We start from the raw sequence: 20,025 nt of genomic DNA on the forward strand, positions 1-20,025 counted from the left end.
ATCTAATAAATTACTTTTTTCTTTTTTTTTTTTTTTTTTTTTTTACCCCAGCTATTGTTATTTAATGCCCAACTCTAGGAAAAAAAAAAATATATATATATATATATATATATATATATATATATATATAATAGTGAATTGTGCGTCATTTATCTTACTCCTCAGTCTTTATTCCAAACACTTCTTCCTAAGTCATTCTGCAGTGTAATGGGTAAAGTGACTTTTCCTCTATGAGCAAAGCTAATATGCCTTGGGGACCAGACATTTTTCTCTGCTTGTTATTTTCTTGGGCAATGGTCCCCTCACCACCTCTGTTAGTTGTCCTGTCTCTGGAGCCTATGAGAGATGACCCTGCTCCTGGGAAGGTCTTCTCCACCAATAGGAGGTGTCTACGTCACACAGGGAGTGATGTAGACGTCTAAAGAAGGATCCTTAAAGTAAACAGACAAAGAAGGATCACTATATAAACACAGTTACAGGGTTCAGAGAGGGGTATTGCTAATAATCTATAGCTCGGGTTTAAATGTTTTTTGTCATACATAATCTGTAGTCACATGGAATTGCTTGTATATCCAGGTTAAAGGGCTGCTGAAATAATCCTAACATGACCGCTAAGGCCAATAGTACAGTGGAATATAATGTAGCTTACAGCATCTTCAAGGGAGTACTTGCAGAGGCAGTTGTTTCTTTATTACAAGGGAAACTATAATAGTTTGAGTTAGTTTTATTTAATTTTTAAAACATTTAATACTATGGCATTATCTAAGGAGACAGCACAGTAGATGTCTGCCTTGACTGAGCAGTTCTTTAAAAGATGAGTCACTGCAATTATTTAAGTTTGAGTTAAATTGCAGCTTAAAGCGGAGTTTCAGCCAAATTTTTTTTTTTTTTTTAGCAAAAAATACCTTTAGAATAGTCAGGGCTAGTACCTTTAAACAACGATATCCTCTAAACTGTCCCCTGTTTAGTGTACATGCAGCATGAATTACTTACCTTGTGAAGTTCTTGTCCAGCGCGGCCATCTGCGGTGTGGGCAACTGAAGCCGCAGTGTCCTCCTTCCTGTATTTCGTGAGTCCCAGAATACTATACCCTCGTCACTTCCGGGGCAGGCGCGTCATCCCACAGCTGGTTCCTCATCATTGCGCATGTCCAGAAGCTGTTCTCCATCCATCGGCAGAGAATAACGCGCCTGCACCAGAAGTGACGAGGGACACTGGTGCAGTTGCATTGACTCCTGGGATTGATGACACTCATCTCCCAGGAGTCAATGCAAAGCAGGAAATGACGTCGGCGGCCGCATAAGGAGGAAGTGCAGCGATTTTTCATTAAAAAGAAGGTAAGCGAACCAAAAAAAAAAAAAAATATATCAAATTTGTTTTTATAATGTGATAATCTTATGTATGATGGGAAGTTGAAAATGTGGCTGGAACTCCGCTTTAAGATGTTGATTCTGTCAACAGTTTTATTAAAAAAAAAAAGCAGCAAGAGTACAAAAATTATTACAATCACATCACTGATAATCTGTACAGTACTAAGCCACTTTGTTTTTATTCTGACAAAAACCATGCAGCATGTAATGTAGCATTGCACATTACAATGGTTAAGTATAAAAAACATTCTAATGTTAGTCTGGAATTCAGCCAGTACTTCCTTGCAGCATCCCATGGTTTTATACTAAATCAAAAAACAGTGAAACAGATTAGTGCAAAACAGCCCATAAAAGGGGCACACATTTTTGCCACTCGCCAAAGGAGACTGGCAAAGACCAAAAACAAGTGGTCGTGGAGGAAGTGAGTATATAGAGTGGACACGGGAGAAAAGGGAGTGAGTATGGACAGTGGACACAGAATAGAAGGGGGAGATGGGAGGGGCATGAAGAGAGTTAAAAGCAGGTATGGGCTACAGGAAAGGGGGGAGGGGAGCAGGGCTAGCGCAGGAAGAAGGCTTGGAGGGAAAGGGTAGGAGGTGGTCTGGCAGCATAGATATAGGGACAGAGTAGGCGATAGAAAAGGTTATTGCGCATTATATATCACATTTTAACACAAGTAAACCTTGTACAGTTTTCATTTTTGAGGTTTTAAAGTGAGTAAAGAACATTAAGATTGTAATTATAACTGTAATTTTTTAATTAAAAGATGCCTTCAACTTTTCATAAAAAACAAAAAGATTAATGCAATGTTGATGCAGTCATCTCTCTACACAAAAAGCCTGTAGAATAGACAGTCTTTACACTGTACAACCTCCCAACCTGGCCACCCCAGGCTCTGCTACACTACCTCTGTAGATGATTAGATTTCACTGCTGGTCTAGGGGTCCAGGGATTTGAAAGCCACAGTCTTCCGGGATGGGTCAGATGGGTGATTCCAATTGGTCATATTAGTCAGAATTGCTCTAGTCCGTTTCGGCATCCCTAAAGAAAGAAAGAAGGGAAGAAAATTGTGGTTTTCAATTCCCTGGACCACTATGCTGGCTGTGTATGGTGTTGGTATAGGTTTTCATTTTTTGTAAAAATGTACTTGCATTTTAATATGCCTTGACCCACCAACCACTAGGCCTCTGTTAGGCAGTCTTCTAAAACGTCTCTTGACAAAATGTAACTTCTTTGTGCTATGAAAATTCATGTTTACCCATGTGACACTTATTTAGTATTCCTAATATCTGCCTATCTATCAAAATGGCTGTGGTGGTAAGTTGTGTAGAAATGCTGCAGAATTCTGAAATCCTACCCTGTGTGGTACTAAAATATTAGTTGGCGTTATTCATTATGGTTACTTTACCCTTCAGTATGATTCCAGTATGAATCCTCTAGTATCGCATATAGAAGTGGCGGTAGCACTGAAATGGTGGTGGTTGTGAGGATAGCTAGTATGTCTCCATGAATTTTTGTTTAAAATGTAGTTCTTTCACAGCTAAGTGGTTTAGAATAAGACTCCATTCACACTGATACGACTTGTCAGGCGACTTGGTCAGCCTGACAAGTCGTGCACCGTCGCTCCCACTGTGTAGTACAGGAGCCGTTCTAATAGGAGCGACACAAGTCGCTCTGACTTAGAAAAAGGGTCCTGTAGTACTTCAGGGCGACCTGGAGGCGACTTGCATTGACTTCCATTATGTGACTTCCATTAGGCTTTGCTCGAGAAACACAAGATAAAAGTGCATTATATGCTGGTGACATTTCTATAACTGAGAATTGCTGTTCTGGCTTATTAATTTACTGAGATAAATATACCCTTATTCCCATAGACCCATTACTGCCACCCCGAGGTGGATACTTTACTACACATTCAGGTTGTGCCGGTATTTAAATATTTGGGAATCCATACATTGGAGTACCTCTTATTTTTACAGTATATTCATTTTGTAGTAAATGCACTGTCTGGTTTTAAATTGCCATTAATAGTTGTAGGTTGAATAATCTCCTTAAATGCATGCTGGATCCCTCAAAGCTTTTATGAAAAACATAATGGTGCATTTTGATATTTTATTTAGAAGAAACGGGCCTTGGGAGGGCTTGTGGCCCCTCACTTGTGGATCTATTACCTTGCTTGCCAGTTGTATTGCATTTGCTTGGTTGGTAGAAGGGTAATGGTTCTTCTTCCTCCAGCAATATAACCTCTTACTATTCATGAGGTCAAAATCCACTGCACCAACTGGAATCATTTACACTAAAGCGTATGCTACTTGCCCTACTTTATATTGTGCATGGGGAATTTGAATTGCTGTCAAGCTTATACTAGGCTATAGGAAATTATTGAAATTTCCCTCTAAGTTGGAACAACCTTCTTCCGAAGTTGTTTAAGCCTGGCAGATTCCCTTAGTTAGAGCAACCAAGGTTTATACATTATCAGTGCACAAATAGTGTCCTGAAATTGTTTCGCCAATTGGTTACGAAATTTGGACGGCAGTTACTCAATTTGGACTTGTTAAAACATGTTTTTAGCAATATGTACTGCTGTCATGCATTTACAAGCACAGGATAAAATCTAAGCTATCAAGATTGATTTGACACTCTATTCTTGTCCACTAAAAACAGTAGCCTAATCTCACATCTTCTTACTAAATACTTAGACAAGTTTCCTCAACAAAGTAAAAACAGGAGAGGGTAATATAAGGGTGTTATTTCTGAGCCATTGGAAAATGTTTGATATACTGCTCATGTTTGTCATAGTCTGGAAGATGGACTCCGCTGTTTATGCTACATAGGACAGATTGTGTACCTTAGTTCCAGCCTAATATAGTACCTAATGCTTCTCATTCTAATACGTGTAGCAAAGATGCAGTGAATCTCCTTCAGCTCTTATGGAGATGCCCTAAACGTTTCCTCTACTTACATGAAGTAGTCTTTATGTTAAATATTGTTTGCTCTTGCTTTAGAGTGTAACCCCCTTACTGGTATATTTGGGTATTTTGATACTTATGGTTTGTCCTAATATTCTATAGAAGATGATAATAATGGAGCAATCTTTATTGCCCGGAAACAAATTTCTGGAAAATAGGTTTTCCCAGTTCCTTCCTTGATGGAAGCATGGTTTTGAGAGAAACAATACATTTTTTACATTTTGTATTGGGATTTGCAAGTGGTTTACCAGAGTTATCTTTTTCTTCTTTTCAGCTAGGGGCTGGCTTACTCATGAAAGCAATCTGAGCGGCTCCTTAAAATCCCAAATTTTAGGTTTTCCCCAGAAAAGTAATGGGAAATCTTCCAATGGGGACACTAGTTCTAGTGACCTGAGGATTCCCAAGAAATTCTCTTAATTTGCAGAGATTTTCTCTCACTTCCTGTTTGGCTATGGGATGAGAAATCTCCGCAATGGGATACAGTTGGCGGAAAAAAAAAAATCTGACCGCAGTTAAAACCCTCCCTTACTCAATCCAAAATAAAAGGAAGTTTTACCTATAGTTCTACTTTAACCTATTTCATTTTTTTTGTAAGCAGCCAAGCAGGTGCTTTAGAGCCAACGTGTCTCAGAACATGGCAAAGGCATCAAAGGGAAGGGTCATTTTAGGTCAGTATTGACAAAACAGTTTAGGGTGATGACGAGCAGGAAAATTTACCTGAAATTCACGAAGTGCAAGAGCAGATAAGGAGAGTAGAGTGGTAATGAGTGGTCAGTGAAATGTGTTATAGGGCATGTAGCCTTCATATTTTTAGTGGATCATTGGAACCCTTAGTGAAGGCAATTTCAGTAGTAGATTTAGAAAAGGAACCAGAATTAGGCAGGGGATTTTTGACACGATAATGTGCCATATCTAGGTGAATGTTCGATTTAGGGATTTTAGAAGAGTAGTTAAGTGAGATATCATGATCTATTGAGTAAACTGAACAGTTTTATTGCTGTTGTTCTGATATGTATAAATGATAATACTACACCTATAACTTGTGTTTTAATGTGATCATGATGCAAGTATCTCTATTAAACGATAGATTTGCAATTACCATATATTCACCTTTTATGCATTGATAACTCCTCCTCTTCTTTTTCTCATCAACAGAGAATTGCTCATTCTCAAGAGGAGTTGAGAGATGATCAGGGATTTCCTTCAGATCGGGGTCGCCTAGAACCTTTGTTACGAAAAGATATTGAATATTTGGACAGGAAGGTGGATGGTAAAGATAGTTGGATGAACCAAAGCTCTTCTGTGGAATCTAGCACATCTAGCCAAGAACACTTGAACAATTCTATTAAAACATATTCTTCTGCATCATCATTAAACAAATCTGGACCTGGGCGCTGGAAAACTCCAATTGCATCACAGCCTGCACCAGTTGCTGTGTCTCAGCCTATAAGAACAGATCTACCACCCCCACCTCCTCCTCCTCCAGTTCATTATGGAGGAGAATGTGAAGGAATTCCTGTTGATTTACCCCTTCCACCTCCACCATTACAAAATCAGTTGGGACCACAGTTAAATGCTCAAGCAGCAGCAGTTGAAAGAAAAAAAAGAGAGGAACATCAAAGATGGTATGAAAAGGAAAAAGCCCGCTTGGAAGAAGAAAGAGACCGGAAAAGGCGTGAACAAGAAAGAAAGCTTGGGCAAACTCGACCTCAGGTTCCTGCTCCTCCACAGCCCATGTTACCACAGCCTCAAACAGCAGCCCCACCTTCAAACATACCGCAACCAAGACCAGAAAAACCTGCAACTCTTCCTCGTCCTCAAGAAACAGTCATAAGAGAGCTGCAACCTCAGCAACAGCCACGCACAATAGAAAGAAGGGATCTTCAATACATCACAATCAGCAAAGAAGAGCTTTCTTCCAGTGACAGCCTTTCCCCAGACCCATGGAAGAGAGATGCCAAGGAGAAATTGGAAAAACAGCAGCAAGTGCACATAGTAAATATGTTAAGTAAGGAGATCAATGAACTACAAAACAAGACTGAAAGAACTGCAGAAGAAAATGACAGACTCCGAAAATTAATGCTCGAGTGGCAGTTCCAGAAGCGACTTCAAGAGTCTAAGCAGAAAGATGAAGATGAGGATGATGATGATGAAGACGATGATGATGTAGACATGCTTATTATGCAGCGCCTTGAAGCAGAAAGAAAAGCAAGGGTAATGCAAATATAAATTAGTTTTATTTAAAAGTAAGCTGTGCAAAATGTAGTGCTAGTGGATATTCTAGGAAAAGGTAATTGTGTGGTTCTAATAAAATTTCACTTAAAAACAAAACGAAAAATCAATATATATATATATATATATATATATATATATATGTATGTATGGGAAAATTTTTAATCCCCTGCAGATTTTGTAAGTTTGCCCACTTGCAAAGGAATGAAGGGTCTACAAAGCTTTGTCACAGATGAATTTTAAATGATAGAGACAGAATATTAACCAAAAATCCAGAAAAAACACATGCTATAAATTAAGTTGCAGTTAAGGGAGTAAAATGAGTATTTGACCCCCAAGCAAAAACCTGGGGTATGTTTTGGATCATTGTCATGCTGGTAGACCTATTCCTGACCCATCTTCAGTGTTCTGGCTGAGGGAAGAAGGTTCTGATCCAAGATTTTATAATACATGACCCGTCCATTGGCCCCTCAATACGGCAGAAAAACAGCCCCAAAGCATCACGTTACCACCTCTGTGCTTGGCTGTAGGGATGGTGCTCTTAGGGTCACAGTCGGCGTTTTTCTTCCTCCGAACACGTCGAGTCAATGCCAAAGACCTCAATTTTGGTCCAATCTGACCACAGCACTTTCTCCCAATCCTTCTCTGAATAATTTAGATGTTCATTGGCATGACTGTACATGTGCCTTCTTGAGGAGGGGCACTTGCTGTGTTTTGGAGGAAGAAAAAAGTGGACAAAATCTGCAGCGGATCAAATAATTATTTTCCCACCTGTATATATAATCAAAAAGCTTCTACACTTTAAGGCCCCGTTCACATAGGGGCGACGCTACTTCGCACCGCGACCTCCGAGGTCGCGGTGCGAGCAGCGCGCCGCGACCTCGAAGCGGCCGCCACGGACTTCATAACATTGAAGTCTATAGCGGTCGCATCCTGGTCGCCCCAAAGAAGCTCCGGACCCTTTTTCTAGGTCGGAGCGACTTGTGTCGCTCCTATTAGAACGGGTCCGCAGCTTCCCTATGGGAGGCGACCTGCGGCGACCTGTGAGGCGACCAGGTCGCCTCACAGGTCGCCCTAGTGTGAACCGGGACTAATAGAGTTTAAAAACAAAAGCGTGGAAACCTTTTTGAATTTGTGAGTACACCCCTCACGTTTTTGTTAATATTTTATTATATCTTTTCTTGTAACAACACTGAAGGAATGATACTTTGCTACAATGTAAAGCAGTGAGTGTACAGCTTGTATAATAGTGTAAATTTGCTGTCCCCTCAAAATAACACAACACACAGCCATTAATGTCTAAACCTCTGGCAACAAAAGTGAGTACACCCCTAAGTGGAAATGTCCAAATTGGGCCTAAAGTGTCAAAATTTTGTGTGGCCACCATTATCTCCCAGCACTACTTTAACCCTCTTGGGCATGGAGTTCACCAGAGCTTCACAGGTTGCCACTGGAGTTCTCTTCCACTCCTCCTTGACGACATCACGGAGCTGGTGGATGTTAGAGACCTTGCGCTGTTCCACCTTCGGTTTGAGGATGCCCCACAGATGCTCAATAGGGTTTAGGTCTGGAGACCTGCTTGGCCAGTCCATCACTTTTACCCTCAGCTTCTTTAGCAAGGCAGTGGTCGTCTTGGAGGTGTGTTTGGGGTCGTTATCATGTTGGAATACTGCCCTGCGGCCCAGTCTCCGAAGAGAGGGGATCATGCTCGGCTTCAGTATGTCACAGTACATGTTGGCATTCATGGTTCCCTCAAACTGTAGCTCCCCAGTGCTGGCAGCACCCATGCAGCCCCAGACCATGACACTCCCACCACCATGCTTGATTGCAGGCAAGACACATTTGTCTTTGTACTCCTCACCTGTTTGCCCCCACACACGCTTGACACCATCTGAACCAAATAAGTTTATCTTGGTCTCATCAGACCACAGGACATGGTTCCAGTAATCCATGTTCTTAGTCTGCTTGTCTTCAGCAAACTGTTTGCAGGCTTTCTTGTGCATCATCTTTAGAAGAGGCTTCCTTCTGGGACGACAGCCATGCAGACCAATTTGATGCAGCGTGCGGCGTATGGTCTGAGCACTGGCAGGCTGACCGCCCACCCATTCAACCTCTGCAGCAATGCTGGCAGCACTTATATGTCTATTTCCCAAGGACAACCTTTGTATATAAACGCTGAGCATGTGCACTCAACTTCTTTGGTCGACCATGGCGAGGCCTGTTCTGAGTGGAACCTGTCCGGTTAAACCACTATATTGTCTTGGCCACTGTGCTGCAGCTCAGTTTCAGGGTCTTGGCAGTCTTATAGCCTAGGCCAGCTTTATGTAGTGCAACAATTCTTCTTTTCAGATCCTCAGAGAATGAGAGCGATAACACCAAATGCTTCCCACTCACACCCGAGATCTTGTAACACTAACAAGTCACATGACACCTGGAGGGAAAATGGCTAATTAGGCCCAATTTGGATATTTTCACATAGGGGTGTACTCACTTTTGTTGCCAGTGGTTTAGACATTAATGGCTGTGTGTTGAGTTATTTTGCGGTCACAGCAAATTTACACTGTTATACAAGCTGTACACTCACTAATTTACTTTGTAGTAGTGTCATTTTTTCAGTGTTGTCACATGAAAAGATATAATAAAATATTTACAAAAATGTGAGGGGTGTGTGTTTATATATATATATATATATATATATATAATATATGCCAGTTTTTTGAGATGTATAAAATACAGACCGATTTAAATGACTTCTGAATCTTTTCCACCTTTATTGTGACCGCTAATCTGTGCAATTCAATAATAATCATAAAAACACACTGAAATCTTTAAAGCATTCAGTCTTTTGGGTTAGGAGTTTTATCGGCATTGTACCTCTTGCCTTGGGAATTTTTGCCCACATTCCTTGCAAAAATGCTCCAGTGTCCTAAGCCTAAGCACCCTAAAGAGGTTGCCTTACATTCTTTGGATGTGGTTTGGCAATTAGGGTGTACCTGGCGATGACTGAGTCCTTCCGAAAATCAGGTTCCTTATTTGTCCCTATGGATGGACCTTGTAAGGGGCTGGCCGCTTCTGCTGCGACCATTTCCAGATGGATCAGGCAGACGGTGGTGCCGGCCTATTCTATTAAGGGTCAGGATCCTCCTTTCCCTGTTAAGACGCATTCTACGAGGGTGCTTAGTGCCTCTTGTGCTTTCCATCATCAAGCGTCAGTGGTGCAGGTTTGCAAGGCATCCACCTGGTCGTCTGTGCACACTTTCACAAAATTTATTAAGGTGGATATGTTGGCATCTGTGGATGCTGCGTTTGGCCGCAAGGTTTGCAGGCCGCTGTTTGAGAGAATTAGTCTTCTTTTGAGGGTGTATTTTTTTGTCAGGTGAGCTCCAGTTGTTCCTTGTTGAGCTCCTGTTTTACCTGTTTGGCTATGTTTAGCCTTTGGAAAGTATGTTTGTTGCTGTGTTCTTCCCACTCCTCATGTTGACACTGCTTTGGGACATCCCAAGGGTCAAGAAGCTATGGAGCTGTGTCCGTCAATGAACGAAAGAGAAAACTGGATTTCTCTATCGCTCATTGACAGACGTAGTCTTCTTGATTCTCAAGAGCTGGGTTATGTTGTCTCCGCAGGAGTAGGACTAGGCAGAATGACAAAAACGTTCTGGCTCCACCCTAGGGGGCAGTCCCTGAGGGTATATCCTCCCTCTCTCTGCTACAGGGAATCAGTTTTTTTCTGTCTAGTCAGGAGTAAGGACCTAAGTTCCTTGCTGGGATCTTTTGGTCCTGGCAAGACTTTTTTCTTTAAGAAAAAGACATTTTTTAGGTAGTTTTCTCCAGTGTTTTTTTCCTGTGAGATCTTCAAGCAAAAATGCCGGACTGGGCGACACTTGTGGTCACCCCAGCCGGCCTACGAGCGCGCGCAGACCATGGCATTGCGCTTGGTCGGCCGCGACACATTCAAGTAAGTATGCGGGGCCGGGCGACGGGCTGGATGTTGAAATCCAGTGGTCACCCCGGTTTCTGCCTAAGAGCGCGTGCAGACCAGTGCGCTGAGTCGGCCGCGACGGAGTCCCAGTAAAGGGACTGACTTTGCGAGTTAAAAGTCTCGCTTGGACGCCAGGTACCAGAGAGTCGAGGCGTCCACAAACCCCCACCCCGGTGGAGAGGGTATTGTGAAGAGAGGGTGCCTGTCGGTTCGGTATGGTGAGTAAACGTTCCCTTTTTTCCTCATTATGAGGCAGTATATATTATGGGCCCCTCCATATATGGTCAGTATATATCTGATACTTACAAGTCCCCCTTGTAATACAGCAGTGTTTGTGGGAAGTGGACTTGGTTCAAGAGCTAACACTCTACCCAGCAGACTGTAACATTACAGCAGACATAGGAGGTATAATCCTACCTTATGTGCAGTGTATCTCTGTAGATCCATAGATCGCCTCTTAGCAGAGATGCAGGTGGATGTGCTGGGTAAACGATTTCGGCGGTCCGCCGCCATTTTGCCGTAGACCGAATGCATGTATGTCCTCAGGTCACGCCGGCCGCCATGTTTTTGGAGTCTTATGTCTCTTCTATGGGGGCGGCCATGTTTTGTGAGCCCAGCTACCTCGTGGAGGGCTGGGAATGCCGGAAGGCGTACACAGGGGGCGGAGCCACGCCTTCTGCCCGGGAAAAAGCAAACAGCTCCTTCCAGTCTGTGTAAGACAGACGCTGACTGCAGTTTGTTGGAAACTGCACTGCATCGGTTGGTGAGCCTTGGGGGTCCCTCTCTCTCTCTCTGGGATCGAGAAGCAGGTACTCTGAGGGGCGCTATTGCGCTAGGGGGAGACACACAAAAAAAAAAAAAAAAAAGAAAAAGTTTTTTTGTTTTTGCTGGCAAAGGTGTCCTGTATTAACATGGACCCTGCCACTCATGTATCTCCTCCGGATCCCCTCGAGGGGTCTGCGGGATCCTCCAGCACCCCATTGACAATTGAATCTTTGTCAGCTATTATGGAAACTTTTGTGTCCCGGGTGGAAGTGGCTTGTCAGGGACAGGGCGCAAGAAAGCGACCCCCGCCTAACCCCTTATTATCTGAAACCTCGGATTCAGACTCTGAGCCTATTTCTGCAGTTGCAGGTACTTCATCTGGGATTGGTGTCTCGGGTCCTGTCTCTTCAGACAGTGAGGAGGATGTTTCGGCATCCGCCATAGCCCGAGAGGAAGCGTTGGTAAACGCACTCATTGTATCTGTTCAAGAAACCTTAAGGTTACAGGGTATTCCATCGGAAATAGCTGAAACTGAAATCCCTTTTGGGACTAAAAAGCGCATCAAAGTGGCGAAGGTTTTTCCATTGCCCAAATGTTTTGGCAATCCAATCGAAGAAGAATGGCGTCTGCCAAAACGCACTTTTAATATTTCTAAACGCATTGACAGGCGTTATCCGTTTGAGGAAACCCTTATTAAGAAATGGACAGAACCACCTGTGGTGGATTCACCAATTGCTAGATTGAATAAAGCCACGGTTATTCCTTTAGAAGACGCTCCGTCTTTTAAAGATCCAGTGGATCGCAAGATAGAAGCTATGTCTCGCACCATGTTTTCCTTGATTGGATCAGCTTTCAGACCAATAATTGCTATTGGTCCGGTTTCGCAGGCTGTAACTGAATGGACCAAGTGGTTACGCCGGGACTTAGAAGAAGTCCCTCAGGCGGTATCAGATTTGTTGGAACAAATGATACAGGGGTTACAGTTTGTATGTGATGCGGCGTTAGACGCCACTCCATTATTGGCGCGAGCATCAGTCTCAGCAGTGGTTCTCAGGCGTACACTGTGGCTAAAAGGTTGGTTAGCCGACCAAGGTTCCAAAAAAGCATTGGCTAATATCCCCTTTTCAGGAGAGCGTCTATTTGGAGCCAACTTAGATGAGATCATTAAGGATCTCACCGGTGGAAAAAGCACCTTTTTACCGCAAAATTTTAAAGGTAGAGGAACTCGTCAAAGACGAGGGCCTTCTTTTTCTGCTCACAAGAGGTTTTTTCGTCCAGCGGGTGAAAAAACTAAGTCCTCCAAAGCTCCTGCAGGAGGCGTCAGGGGTCGTTGGTCGGGCAAGCAAAAGCCCGCCCCCTCCAGACCTGAAGGTGCGCCCCCACCCATAACTGGGGTGGGGGGACGTCTTCGCCGGTTCCCGGATCCATGGCTTTCCAGAATCCCGGACAAATGGGTTTGCGAAGTCATAAGGTCAGGGTACAAGATCGAGTTTCGATCTCTCCCACCGGCGCGATTCTTCCCTTCCAATATCCGTCTATCCGCAGACCGTTTAGAAGATCTGCGGAGAGCAGTCACAGATTTACTACAACAAGGAGTGGTAGTCCACGTTCCTTGGACAGAACGGTTTCTAGGGTTTTATTCAAACCTGTTTACAATACCCAGGAAAGAGGGCAAAGTGCGTCCAATTCTGGACTTAAGAGCGCTCAATTCTTTCGTCAACATAAGAAGATTCAGAATGGAGTCCATTCGCACGGTAGCAGCCTTCCTGCATCCAGGGGATGTCCTAGCGTCCATAGACATCAAGGACGCCTATCTTCACGTTCCCATTTTCGCAGGACATCAGCGTTTTCTACGCTTTTCCGTAGAGGAGAACCACTATCAGTTTGTGGCGTTACCTTTCGGTCTCGCCACGGCTCCGCGGGTCTTCACAAAGGTGTTGGCCCCTATGTTGGCACTTCTGCGCCAAAGAGGTATATCGATTCTAGGTTACCTAGACGATCTTCTGCTTCATGCAGAATCTCCTCAGACCTTGCTACAAAACATAGAAATTACTATGATTTCTTTACAGGAATTCGGGTGGCTGGTGAACCAGCAAAAGTCATTTCTGGTTCCCACCCAGAGGCTCGAATATCTGGGTCTAATTCTAGACACAGTCAGGACGAGAGTTTTCCTTCCGGTAGGGAAACTTCGAAAGATTCAATCAGCAGTCCAGTTGTTACTGTCCAACAGCTGGTCTTCCCTTCGGACGTGCATGAGGGTTCTGGGGTTGATGGTGGCTTCATTCGAAGCAGTCCCATTTGCCCAGTCCCATACCCGAATTCTTCAGCAAGAGATTCTTCTCAGATGGAATCGGAATCCGGAATCCCTGGACAATCAGATACGATTGAGCAAACAGACCAGAGAGTCTCTGGTTTGGTGGCTTCGGTCTCCAATGCTCAGCCAGGGAAAGTCATTTCTGCCAATATATTGGACGATAGTGACCACGGATGCCAGTCTATCCGGATGGGGAGGAATTCTTGGTCAGTTATCTGTCCAGGGACTTTGGTCCCCGGAAGAATCCAGATTACCGATAAATGTATTGGAACTGAGAGCGATCAGACTTTGTCTGATTCACTGGACCGAGCAGCTCCAGGGCAGCCCGGTTCGGATCCAGTCGGACAATGCCACGGCCGTGGCTTATGTCAATCATCAGGGGGGCACCAAGAGTGTCCGAGCGGCCAAAGAAGTGGCTTGCATTCTTCGCTGGGCGGAACGATTTGTTCCAGCAATCTCTGCGGTGTTCATTCCGGGGGTGGAGAATTGGCAGGCAGATTATCTCAGCCGTCAGACCCTGGATCAGGGGGAATGGTCCCTCCATCCAGACGTTTTCCACCAGTTGTGCCTACGGTGGGGCACCCCGGATGTGGATCTGTTGGCATCACGATTCAACAGGAAAGTTCAGAGATTCGTGGCTCGCTCCCGCGATCCTCTAGCAGAAACCGCAGACGCACTGATCGCCCCGTGGGGGCAATACCAGCTAATATATGCCTTCCCTCCTCTCGCGTTACTGCCAAGACTTCTTCTCAGGATAGAGGAGGAAGGAATCCCAGTAGTCCTGGTAGCTCCGGACTGGCCTCGTCGAGCTTGGTACGCCGACATGGTCAGACTGGTGGCGGACGTCCCATGGAGACTTCCTCTCAGGGAGGATCTACTGTCTCAGGGACCGATCTTCCATCCTGCTTTACGATCGCTGGCTTTAACGGCCTGGCTATTGAGACCCAGGTGCTGAAGGACAAAGGTTTGTCAGCTTCAGTTATTCCTACTCTAGTTGAAGCAAGGAAAGCGACTTCCAGAAAGATTTATCATCGCACATGGAAGTCCTACATTGCATGGTGTGAACCTTTGGGGTTCCGTCCTCGGTCTTATTCGATTAGTCGAATATTGGCTTTTCTGCAACAAGGGGTTGAGCAGAAACTGGCCTTGAGTACTATCAAGGGTCAGGTCTCAGCATTAGCCATCTTCTTTCAAAAGCCTTTGGCTACTCATTCCTTGGTGCGGAACTTCATCCAGGGGGTGCGACATCTGGCTCCGCCAGTGCACGCGCCGTTACCCCCCTGGGATCTTAATTTAGTGTTGTCGGTTCTTCAGAAACCTCCCTTTGAAGATATTAGGGAGATTCCTCTACCCACGTTGTCCCAGAAGGTGGCCTTCTTGGTGGCTATTACTTCTGCACGCAGGGTGTCAGAACTGGCCGCATTATCTTGTCGTTCACCATATCTGGTGGTTCATAGAGATAAGGTGGTTCTTCGTCCGAATCCATCCTTCCTACCAAAAGTGGTTTCAGAATTTCATCTGAATGAAGAAATTGTATTACCTTCCCTGTGTCCTAAGCCCAGTCATCCTCGGGAATTTGCTTTGCACTCCTTGGATGTGGTCCGGGCGATCAGGGTATACTTGAAAACGACAGACTCGTTTCGCAAGACGGATTCACTTTTTGTGATCCCAGATGGACCCAAAAAGGGGTTGCCTGCATCTGCCGCGACCATTTCCAGATGGATCAGACAGACGGTAGTGCAGGCTTATTCTATTAAGGGTCGGGAGCCCCCGTTCCCTGTTAAGGCGCACTCCACTCGGGCACTTAGTGCGTCATGGGCCTTTCGCCATCAGGCGTCAGTGGTCCAGGTGTGCAAGGCGGCTACCTGGTCGTCGGTGCATACCTTCTCTAAACATTATAAAGTTGATGTAATGGCATCGTCTGATGCCTCATTTGGCCGCAAGGTTTTGCAGGCCGCAATTTGAGGAGACCAGTGGTCTACCTCGAGGGTTTTTTTCCGTTGGAAAATTTTTTCTTTTAGTCTCATTCTTTGTTTATAATGAGCCTTTAAAACTTCTAGTTTGGCACCAGTTGGGCCTACTAGATTGGATTTGATTTTGTCAATCCCACCCCTCATTTGTGGCACTGCTTCTGGATGTCCCAGCTCTTGAGAATCAAGAAGACTACGTCTGTCAATGAGCGATAGAGAAAAATGGATTTTTGTAAGAACTTACCGTAAAATCCTTTTCTCTTAAGCTCATTGACAGACGTAGTACCCGCCCCTCTATCATTGAGTTGGGTTGGGTTAAATTCTCTGTACTGCTTTAAACAGAACTGATTCCCTGTAGCAGAGAGAGGGAGGATATACCCTCAGGGACTGCCCCCTAGGGTGGAGCCAGAACGTTTTTGTCATTCTGCCTAGTCCTACTCCTGCGGAGACAACATAACCCAGCTCTTGAGAATCAAGAAGACTACGTCTGTCAATGAGCTTAAGAGAAAAGGATTTTACGGTAAGTTCTTACAAAAATCCATTTTTTTGTCTTACCGTAAAATCCTTTTCTCTGATGTTGACAGACACAGCACCCACCCCTCTATTGAGTTGGGTTATATGTTCTTCCGACACTGCTTGTTACAAAACTGAGAAACCTATAGCAGGAAGTGGGAGTATACCCCCTGAGACTGCCCTATAGGCGTAGTCAAACTTTTTTCTTCCTAATGTCCTACTCCTGTAGGGGGAAGCATAACTCAAGGGTCAAGAAGATATGGAGCTGTGTCCATCAATGAACATCAGAGAAAAGGATTTTATGGTAAGACAAAAATCCATTTTTTTTCCAGGAAAGTACACTTGGGTTGATAGTGATTTCAAAGTTTTTCCTAACTTTAAATTTTACCTGCATATGTAAAATAATTCAATTTGAGCTGCATTATTAAAAGGTATGTGCTGCAAATGCATTTTTATCTTTTATTGTCACTTCTTGTTCTAGAGACACAATAGGAAGTGTGAGGAAATCTCTACAAAGTAAGGGGATTTACCCCATTTTACAGTTGTCACTGGAACAAATGTCCCCATTGTAAGATATACCTTCACCCTTGTTCTGGTGTTAACTGTACAATTTGGGGTTTCCCATCAATTTCTATCTCAGTGACAAGGGTTTTCAAGAAAAAATACAGATGCTTATTTCATATAATTAGAATATCATCAAAAAGTTAATTTATTTCAGTAATTCAATTCAAAAAGTAAAACTCTATATATTTTATATTTATATATTTTATATAGCTGTGCTACGAGTGATATATTTCAAGCATATACTCAGTGATATATTTCAAGCATTTCTTTCTTTTAATTTTGATGATTACAACTTACAGCTAGTGAAAACCCAAAATTCAGTATCTCAGAAAATTAGAATATTGCATAAGACCAATCAAAAAATGTAGCATTTTATTTGGAAATCAAAGTCCCAGAGTCTGGAGTAAGAGTGGAGAGGCACAGGATCCAAGTTGCATGAGTTCTGTGGTGCAGTTTCCAGTCAGTGATGATTAGTATTGCAGGCATACTATACTGTACATGGACATCATTTTCAGTAAGCAAACATTTCTGTATTCAAAATCTTTTTTTTTTTTTTTTTTTTTTTAATTGATCTTATGTAATCTAATTGTCTGAGATACTGAATTTTGGGTTTTCACTAGCTGTAAGCCATAAGCTTCAAAATGAAAAGAAAGAAATGCTTGAAATAGATCTGTGTGTACCACATCTACACAAATTATGAATTTCACTTTTTGAATTGAATTACTGAAATAAACTTTATGATGATATTCTAATTTTATTATATGCACCTGTATATTGGTTGAATCTACCCAGTGTGGACATAGACAACAAAAACCTATCAGAGGTTCTAATCCTTCACCACTTTATCCACTTAAGCCCTATTTCGGACACTTTATGTTTACAAGTTAAAATCAGTATTTTTTCCTAGAAAACTACTTATAACCCCCAAACATTATATATATATTTTTTTAGCAGAGAATAAAATGTCGGTCATTGCAATATTTTTTGTCACGCGGTATTTGCGCAGCGGTCTATAAAACGCCATTTTTTTGGAAAATGTTTGAAAAATCACATTTCACTGCATTTAAAAAATACTAAACAGTAAAGTTAGCCCTTTTTTTTTCTATATTGTGAAAGATGATGTCACGCCGAGTAAATAGATACCCAACATGTTACGCTTTAAAATTGCGCACACCCGTGGGATGGCGACAAACTACGGTCAATAGAGATCTCAATAGGCGACGCTTTAAATTTTTTTAACGGTTACCAGTTTAGAGTTAGAGTGTAGCTCTTGTTTTTAAATTATTGCTCACGCTCTGGCGATCGCGGTGATACCTCACATGTGTTTGTTTGAACAGCGATTTCATTTGCGGCTCGACTTCCGTATACGTTTTTTTTTTGTGCGCGAGCTAACGGTGACCGAGGCAGCTAAAAAAAATTTTTTCCTATTTAGTTTTTTTTTACCAATTTATTTATTTTTTAACTTTATTACAGGTTTTAAAAAAAAAATAAAAAATCTTATCTCTTTTATTGCTGTCACAAGCAATGTAAACATCCCTTGTGACACCAATATGCAGTGACAGGTACTCTTTAACTTTACTCTAAAAGACTCTAGACCCCTCCACTTCACTTTTATGTATGCAAGACGCGGAAAACTGCGTTTTTGCATACAGCGGTTTTTTAAATCTGCCGCCTTTTGCAGCAGAGTAACCCGGAAGTGACGTCATGGACGCCGCCTCCGGGTTCCGTCATTGGAGACCCGATTGAAGCCATTTCCGGCTTTGATCGGGACTCCATCCAGCCGGCGGACGCGCCGGCTGGGTGCTCGGGCCTCCCGGTGGAATGGGAGCCCCGAGCAAAGTCGCGGGGGGGGGGGATGTCCCCTCCCGCTCACCCGGGTAACGATCGAGCGGCTCCCGAGCCAGATCGGTTGTTACCAGCTTTGGAAAGGAATTTTGCTGCTTTTATTCATGTTATATGGTGTGCAAGGGACTCTTCTTTACTAATATCCTTTCCTCGGATATTGCAGCAGTGTTGGGATTTCCCGCTCATATTTTGTAGCACAGGGATGATACCATTCTTGCGCACTCTAATGCCTACCATACTTGGATCGAAATTTGATCTGTTCAGCTGGACGGGCTGATTTTCGATCCCGTTATGGGCAGGAAGGTTGTAGAGAAGTCCTATCTACTGTCTGATTTCTGTACAACCACCCTGTTGGATTTTATCTACTTTATCAGCTGCAGGCTATAGCCTGCAATGCAGAACCATCTATTCAGGGGGCGGGAATGTGATAAGGATATCCACATCAAGTGTGTGGCTGGGGGAATCCAGTTGGTTTAGAAAAAGAGGAAAAAAACACTCGCCTATGGGCTGCTTTAGATACGTAGTTACATAGTAGGTGAGATTGAATAAAGACAATAGTCCATCCAGTTCAACCTGTGTAGGTGTGCATGTGTTAGTGTAAGTAATTATTTCCGGTATCCCTGTATGTTGTGTTCTTTAAGATGCACGTCTAATAATCTTTTAAAAATATCAATACTCTCCGCTGCCACCACCAATTGTGGAAGAGAGTTCCACATCCTTCTTGCCCTGACATTAAAAAAAACCCTGAGCAGTTTGAGGTTAAACCTCTTCTACAATCCCATTGTGTGGCCTGTGTCCTCTTACACTCTTGAGACTGAATAGTTTTTTTTCCTACGTTTGAGTCGTTTTTTCTTGAGTGAGAACAAATTTAGTGCCTGTAGTCATTCCTCATAATTGAGGTCCTCCAGTCCCCTTATTATTTTCATTGCCCTTGTCTGGACCCTCTCCAGCTCCAGCACATCCCTTCTGAGGACTGTTGATCAGAACTGGACGGAATACTCCAGATGAGGCCGAACCAGAGTTTTATAAAGTGGCAGGATTATAGTTTTATCTCTGGAGTATATCCCCTTTTTTATGCATGCTAATTTTGTGCCGGCTTTGGGACCTGCGGCTTGACATTGCATGCTATTGCTCAGTACGTTATCTACTAGGACCCCTAGATCTTTCTCTATCCTTGAGTCCCCCATATGTTCTCCCCCTAGTGAGTAGTTTGCATATGTTTATAGCCCCCAAGTGCATGACCTTAAATTTCTCCAAACCTCATTTGCCATGTAGTTGCCCACCCCATTATTTTATTCAGGTCCTTCTAGAAATTTCTATATCCTTATGTGAAGTTATTGCCCTACTTATCTTTGTGTCCTCCGCAAAAACGGAGAATGAGCTATTTATCCCATCTCCTATATAATTTATGAATAGTTTGAACAGAATTGTTCCCCAGACAGAGCCCTGGGGTACCCCACTTACCACTCCAGACCAGTCTGAGTATACGTTATTTATCACCTTT

General features: G+C 43.3%; 1 protein-coding gene across 12 annotated transcripts in view; it reads left to right on the plus strand.

Moving 5' to 3' along the window:
• The window catches only part of AFDN (afadin, adherens junction formation factor), a 438,519-nt gene that overhangs the window by 329,952 nt on the left and 88,542 nt on the right, over window positions 1-20,025 (plus strand). For all 12 annotated transcript variants that reach the window (XM_082249807.1, XM_082249808.1, XM_082249806.1 and 9 more), the window contains one exon: window positions 5,495-6,553. In XM_082249807.1, coding sequence (XP_082105933.1) covers window positions 5,495-6,553 — 1,059 coding nt within the window. The remainder of the gene's footprint in view (window positions 1-5,494; window positions 6,554-20,025) is intronic.

Source organism: Pelophylax lessonae, assembly GCF_965119305.1.
Source record: "Pelophylax lessonae genome assembly, chromosome: 3".
Classification (NCBI taxonomy): domain Eukaryota; kingdom Metazoa; phylum Chordata; class Amphibia; order Anura; family Ranidae; genus Pelophylax; species Pelophylax lessonae.